The 7,975-nt window shown below is 35.2% G+C and overlaps 1 protein-coding gene across 1 annotated transcript; it reads right to left on the reverse strand.

Annotated features, from left to right (window-relative positions):
* Nucleotides 1-292: 292 nt before the first annotated feature.
* On the reverse strand, nucleotides 293-2,927 carry LOC144574149 (Exostosin family protein). The gene is made up of 3 exons (XM_078324017.1): nucleotides 2,748-2,927; nucleotides 1,586-2,567; nucleotides 293-1,082 (listed from the first exon to the last, which is right to left on the reverse strand). Exons 2-3 carry the CDS (start codon nucleotides 2,453-2,455, stop codon nucleotides 570-572), a joined length of 1,383 nt encoding a protein of 460 aa, XP_078180143.1. The 5' UTR covers nucleotides 2,456-2,567; nucleotides 2,748-2,927; the 3' UTR covers nucleotides 293-569.
* Between the last annotated feature and the right edge of the window lie 5,048 nt (nucleotides 2,928-7,975).

Here is a 7,975-nt window from a genome sequence, read left to right on the forward strand (position 1 = left end):
TAGCCACCCTGCCAGTCTGTACCAGTAATTTTTGATTTGTTTGAAAATTTGGACTAATTGCAGATTTTAGTTAGCTAAGGTCTAACATAATTTAAAAGGCAAGTTTCTTCAAAGCATCTAATATAGATTTTGTTAGCTAAGGTCTAACATAATTTTAAAGGCAATTTTCTTCAAAGCACATAATATAGATTTCTCTTGTACGAGAATTGTACAATCTACCATGCCACAAACTGACTGGTACCATGAGTATTCAGTTTTAACTGATGTAAACAGTATTAGTTAATAAATCTGATTAAAACCTCTCTCCTGATAATGGATCAAGCTTAACTGATTCTTAGAAATTAGTTTCTTTGTACAAAATTACCTAAACTGAAAAATTCTTGTGTAACTATATCCAGTGCCAGCACATCCATCACTAGTATATGTTTGACAGAAGTCTAAATTTACAACCCCAGATAAGAAAAACATTTAATATCAGCAACGTACCATCCATCTAATTTCACGCATATAGTACAAGCTCTCCCTCTAACAGAAAATAAATAAAGCAGAAAAGATACTTAACATAGCAACTAACCACTCTTTCCCAACCCACCAAACCTACTCCGCCGATGCATATCCAAACGGACGGCTGAGATCTTCCTATGCACAGCGCCCCATATCATATCCACTGCATCTCCTTCAATAGATGGGAACTGGTACTCGAAATGCCTTGCCACCTCCCTCAGCCGTCGCCACATCCTCTCCCACTCCTCCCTCCTGATTCCCCGCAACACGTGCATCAAAAACCGCTCCCTCACCGCATCTGTAGCGCGCACAAAAACACAAAACTCAGAGTAATCCAAGACATCCTCGTAAGGTAGCTCAATTTCATCGCTTATGATGACGGGCACACAATGGCTGACAATGGCATCGAAAAGCCGGTTTGAGGATGGCGTGTCACCGGCAATGTTTAGGCAGAACTTTGAGTTTGCCATACCCTTAGAGGCATTTTTCACTCCGTTCTGGCGTACGCTGCCATAGGTGAAATGCACATCCTTTTCGTCCTTGAGGAGTCGGTATAGTTTCTGCCGAATCATGCCACCCTAGAGGAAGGACATTATTGTTATTGGAAAGTTATAAATGATATTCTTTTTAATTTTTTGGGAATTACTATTCTTTGGTTTTGGTATGATACTGGCAAGGATTGTTGCTGGTTCTACTTTACCAACTTGAACAGGAACAGGCTCAACGGTTTGTTTTACTATGTTGTTTTTATTCTGTTTAAATGAGGTTGATGAAATGATGAAATTAGAATTTAGATTAAGCCATGAAAATGATGAAATTAGGGTTTAGATGGAACTCTGCAAAAGTATCACAACTGAACAGGTCAGATCAGTACCATAACAAAATGACTGGTACGACAATAATAAAATGCAAGGTCAGGCAATTCAAACTCAAATTATATCCCTAAAAGGATAAACATAAATCTATCAAGACAGTTCGAAACAGAATCCATAGTTTTAGAAAGTAAAGTGGACAGTACTTAACTAGCCAAGTAAGAAAAACAGAAAGTGTAAAAAACCAAAGCAATTTTGTGCTAACTTACATCTTTCCTATAAATTGCTCCTTGGAAGTATGCCAAAATCGGCCTCTCTTCAAATAAAGGTGACTCGTTCCCAACTGACTCGACCACATGCCTATATGGCGCAATCACATCCTTTTTCAAATTTGCAATCTCTAATGGGTACCGCCCAAAATCTGCTAAGAGAAGCATAGCAGATCCGAGCCGTTTTCTTGCATCCAACATGCTATTTGGGTGGTGGGCCGGTACAAAGTGGTCCTTACCACCTCCCCTCTTCCACTCCTCTCTGTGCGATAAAAACTTCACCAGTTCATCCTGTAGAAATTTGTTTTTACTGATTTTCTCCTTCCCATGAATTTTGGAGTGCCGGTTGTAGCTTAGAGAAGAGAAGAATGGTACGAAGAATATGTCTGCTAAACTCGGATCCATAACTTGGATTGCAGTACAGGGCCGTTTAAAACCCGGTATAGTAGAAGAGAGTAGGTCTAGTATAAGCCAGTACTCTATGCTGTGTTGCAAATTTAACCCACCAGGGTATGTTGGGACCCGATTAGGGTTACTGACATCAGGCCATGTCTGATTAGCTTTTCCTTTCCAACCCAACATGCCAAAATGAAACATTGGAGGTAGATCATAAATGTACACTTTTAACAAGGCTTCGTTAATATTGCACTCATTTGAAAATTTCGGAACAATTGTTTTGGGTATTACACTGTTAATGCTGTTACCTATGTGCTCTGATGTACTATTGGTGAGGGGAGCAAGAAGAGATGAATTGGACATTGTGCAACTACCACCAGATTTTAGATTCCAACATGAAACTACCATTACTAAAATGGCAATGGAAATAACACAGAAGAGAAGTTTTTTCGATTTCAAGTTCAAAGTTGACATCTTTTCTGAATAGAGGAAATTATATATCAAATTGAAAATATTCAGCTCACTACTCTTCTAGAAATTAAAGGCAATCGCGTCTGCCAGTTACCACTGCAGCTAGCTCCGATCTCTAACAAAGGCAAAATAATTGACAATCTCAAAGCATGCTTATAAACAATTTAAGTTATTAAGCTACTAGTGCCGACGTTTTCAAATAAGAAATATGAAAGAAAGAAATTGCAAATATATAATTTTCTGCCGTACAAACGGTTCAAGGGCGAAAACTAACAAAATTGTTGGGTGGAGGTACCTGAGAGAGAAAAAGAAGCTTCATCCAAAATTGAGGATGCCATGATTTTCAACTATCCAAAACCCTAATTAAAGAAGCATATATGTCGATAGTAATGCGATCAGGATTCAGTTTGGGGAGGAGGTGCGATGCGATATTTCCGTGGGAGAAAGAGAGGAACGCATATGAACCGATGAACACCCAGGGGTGTCAATGGGTACGGTACGGGTCGGGTTGGATGGAGACATTTTTATATCCATATCCATTAAAATTGACTTTATTCATATCCTATCCGTACTCATTAAAAATTAATCTTATCCTACTCTACCCTTACCCGTTAATATTATCGGGTAACGAAACGGTAGCGGGTGAATAACGGATAATACTAATACAATAATTAGTTTTATTATATTTTACAAATTAAACATCAAAAACTCATTCATTTCACATATACATAATTGCATTTCTAATAAAAAAAAATAAAAAAATGTGTAATCAATTCCAACTAAATTATTTTTTATAAAGAATAAAAATTCAAAAACACGAATATGCATTTAAGTGGGTTGAAAATTGAATTGAATATATATTTAGATTTTATAATTACCCTATAGGATAACAGGTACGAAATAGTCATTACCCATACTCTTACCCATTTATTTAACGAAAAAAAATTCTTATTCATGCTCATACCCAATAAGTTAACGAAAAAAAAATCTTACCCATACCCGTCTTATCGAATACAATACGGGTCGAGTAAACGGCTAAAAAGGTACCATTGACACCCCTACGCTGCTACGCATATCAAGAGGTCATGGATCCTGTGTTTCCGCGGGGGAATTAGATAATTAGTTTTTATACGCATTTAATATTCGATATTTTATTCTGTAGCATTTTAAAATGATAACAAAATTTAAATTAAATTCTAAAAGTAATCTGTACTGTGAAAAACTCGAAACACAGCATTTCACATTTAATTATTATTTTTTCTAGAGTAGAACTAGGGTGTTCTTATGTACATCAAGTTTTTTTGTGAATTCAACTCTAAAATCTAACGACGAATTCAAATCCTTGAAATTCTTCTAACTTATTAGTTATGTGTTTACATGTGAAAATTTAAAGTTTCGAATTAATTTAGTATAAAGTCAACTGATCAAAATTAGAAGGTTTATAAATTAATTTTAATGTATTCATTTTTTGAACATCTTTTGACCACTTGACTATATACAAAATAATTTTAAATTTTAAATTTTTTATATGTAGACGCATCACTCGTAAGGTATAAAGATTTTAACAGTTTGAATTCGTTGTTTGAACTCAAATCAATAAATTTTAGAGTTGAATTCACAAAAAATTTGGTGAACTTAGAGACACCCTAATTCTACTTTTTTTTGGTACACACACGTTTTTACATACTAATAACTTAGTATATTCTGTGAATTTTGATTGCATTAATTGTAGGAGTAATTCTCAATACGTAATTGAATAATTTAACTGCAAATATTCTTTAAAAATTGTTCACATAAATAAACACGCATCAGGAAATAAATAAGTAAAAAAAAAATCAAGCTCATGTTTGCTTGATATTCCTAAAATTTTTTAACGAAAATATAAATTTTGCGAGTTATTATACATTAGTTTGATTCAGAGAAAACTTAAACTGAATTTTTGAAGCACTAAACTATGTTTTTTTTTACAATTCTGATACTTCGGATGCCCGAATGTTTTCCCCCGAGCAAGATTCTGATCCGTCTCATCCCCCCTTTTCGGAAAATGGTCATATGCGCAAATCCGGCTTTCCTAGCCAAAGTTATAGCTATTTAAAATTTTTCAAAAGCTGAACTTTGAAAATTCATAACTAATTGTAAAAAAATTCAAATAAATTGAAATTTGTGTCAATTCTGTGTATTTTTTAATGCTTTACATGCTGGTATAATCACTTTTGCAGTTGGTCCCTGTATCAGTCCAGACTTGCTGATTTTAAGTTTTTAGTGCATTGCACTATACCAATGGCCTTTGCTTAGTGCTTGGCTGCTAAGTTTGGACTTGATAACATACCAAAGGTTAGTATATGGTGCTTTGTGCGTGGAAAAAGATCTAATTTGAGGTTTGAACATATTTTAGTAGCTCTAAACTACTGTTTTAGTACAATAAATAAAGAGAAGAAGATCAATAAGCTGCCAGAGCTTGGAAATTTTTGAATCAAGGCCAAGTCCTTAATTTATGTTATCTTTAGACTTGTGATATCTAACTGACAAATCAAATCAAAGTTTTAAAGAGTTACGACATCACTTCATAAATATATTAAATGTTTTTTCTTTGGCATACACTAAACAAGAAAACTAAAACTTCAAAAAATTATTTAAATCAAAATATTAAGATAGAGGACCGCCCGACCCCCAGGCGGTCATGTCCTTAGTGGACTGCTCCAGCCCCCGACGATCTGCTAGGATTGTGGGCCGCCTGTGGACCTGGCGGTCTGGGTAGATTAAAAAAAAACGAAACTGAGGGTACTTTTGTAATAAACTTTTTTTTGTGTATAAAAAAAATGGCCGCAGAACGGGCTATTGAAAAAGATTAAAATAAATTAGAAGTGTTTCAATCATATTTTTTAGCGCTCTCTTCCCCGTCACTGCTTTCTTAAAAATCCCTCAATCCAAAATTTCAAACTTCCACAAGGCGATGGATTCGCGACATGGCGAAGGCGATAGCGCTTGTCCTAGTTCTGGTCATGACGGTGGCGCTGGTCATGGCGTTGGGGCTTTGCTTAAGACTACCGTAAGTTCTTTTTCACTTATTAAAAAGAAGAATTCTTGATATGTTGATTTGGCACTTTGGTTAGAGTCTGTTCTAGGATTGGTTAAAATAATCGGGTTTTGGTTTGGCTATGAGAAAAAACGGCGGACAGACCTTGGATGAGCGATTCAAAGCTCAACAAAGAACCGCGAATATTGGTGAAGGTCATGGCATTTCTTTCATATGGCCCCGAAATTCCTGAAAATGTATCTATAGGGTCTAAGGTTTACAAAACAATTGAATGCTCAAACCATTAAAAGGTTGCCTAATGCTGCCAGTAAACCATTAAAAACAAAAGGACTTGAGGAAGGTTGCCTAATGCTCAAACCTGAACCAATTTTTCCAACTTCCATATTTTTTCTTCAATTGAATGGACTTGAGGAAGGTTGGATGATTGAGGATTTGAGGAGTTCTTCAATTATTTTTTCTATATTCATTTTCTGAAAATGGGAGTATTTATAGGGTCTAAGGTTTACTGGCTTAAAATTTGGAAGTAGTGAAATTTTGTGATCAAAAGACATTTTATTGGTAGGGAAGTAGGGTGTTCAAAAACATCTAAATATTGGTTCAGGTTTCTAACACTAAGTAGGGAAGTAGGGAAGTAGGGTGTAACTTCAGCCATTACAAACATTACATATGCTAGTAGCAAATCTCCATCCTCTTTGAACTCCTCCATAAAGGAGATACTCTAGATACTGTTGACCAAGCTACTATTGACTCAGTTATTAACTTATTATTGTTGGTACTATTATTGCTAAAACTACTTAGTGTTAGAAAAGTTTCTCAGGATGACAAGTACTATTGTTTGAATTGCGAAACAATTATCAATTGCACCATGGACAAGTCTTCACCATGCACGAAATTTTTTCACCAAATTATGACTTGGGAAGACTATCAATTGAAACAGGAGTTCGATAAGCAAAATAAGGCACACGAACCATTGTTATTCTTCGGTCAAGAGCTGAAAGTTGGCGACTGTGCGATTAATTGTAATGCGTCACTACGTAAATGTCAAAAAGTAATCGGCTGTGGGATAGTGGTCCGAACCTATAATTTGGCGGTTGTTTATGCTGAAACTCAAATTATTCAAAGTACAAGAGTTTGGCCCATTGATTTTGAACAATGTACAAGCACCACAGCAGAAATTAAAGGGCTTTATCGAGCATTGAAGGTCGCTTACAGTTACCATACCAAACCCACGACAAGAACAGGATATATGTGGAATCGCTATGTGGTATTTTCTGACAGCTCAAATGCAGTTAATGCTTTTAATTACGGAGAATTGGCTTATCGGGAAAACAATGAACATCGAGAAATATCATTGGATTTGATTAACAACTGTCACGTATTAGCTAGTTTGAACAAGTGGAACTCTAGACGACCTAAAGGAGCCCGTGAAGAAATAGAAATTCGAGAAGATAATTTAGTACTCGGAAAGTACATCGAGCGAGAACTAAACTCCACGGCAGATTTTTTCTCAAAACAGCAAATTGAATGGGAACATCGACAAGAAGATATGACTTTTGAGGATCTACCATATGAAGTAAAAATAATTTTGTTTGATGAAAAGATAATGCAAATACGGCGACTACGCTACGTTGATCTAAAGGTGAGTATGTTTTGTTTTCTATTGAAAATGAAAGATATTGATTGAAAAATCATTTTTTTTCTCAAAACTATTGCGTTACTTTTGTATTTTGCGGGGGCAGGATTCATTAGAGGAGCACACAACTAACAAAGGAAAAACAAAAAGAACAACTTAATAAAAAAAAACATTAGTGGAGAGGATTATCGAAGACCGCTTGGTGATCAATTTAAAGGAATGTATCGTGTTCCCCCCAAGTTTTCCGAAACCCTAACAAAGGTAACTCTATAAGAAAAGAAAAAAAAAGAGAAAAAGAAAACCGAACCTTATTATGTAATTGATAGAATCCTTTGTGATTGTTTATTATTGTTGTAGGATTCTGATAATCAAGAGATCAATGATAAGACCGACAAAAAGATGCAAAACGGGAAAGAAAAGGCATAGGTTTCGAGAAACAACAAGGTCAGTTTTCTCGAATCCTATGAAAATAATTTATTTATTCCAATATGTCTAAGGTTTTTCATTGTATTCACATAGAAAGATAGCCCAAAACTTTGCATTTTTTTATAAAAATGTTTTGAATTGTCACGAACAAGTCCAGTATGAGTGTCGTTTTTCAATTGGCCTTATTATTGAATTAAATATAGTGTTTTTTAATTTAAATAGTTGCTGAAGGAAACACTGTTCTATGAACCACCACCAAGAAGAATAAAGTAATTGAATCACGTTTAGTATCCCAAAAGGAGAATTGGTTTATCGGGAAAACAATGAACATCGATAAATATCATTGGATTTGATTAACAACTGTCGCGTATTAGCTGGTTTGAACAAGTGGAACACTGGACGACTTAAAGGAGGCGTGAAGAAATAG

This window comes from Carex rostrata, chromosome 22 (genome assembly GCF_964058835.1).
Source record: "Carex rostrata chromosome 22, lpCarRost1.2, whole genome shotgun sequence".
NCBI lineage: Eukaryota > Viridiplantae > Streptophyta > Magnoliopsida > Poales > Cyperaceae > Carex > Carex rostrata.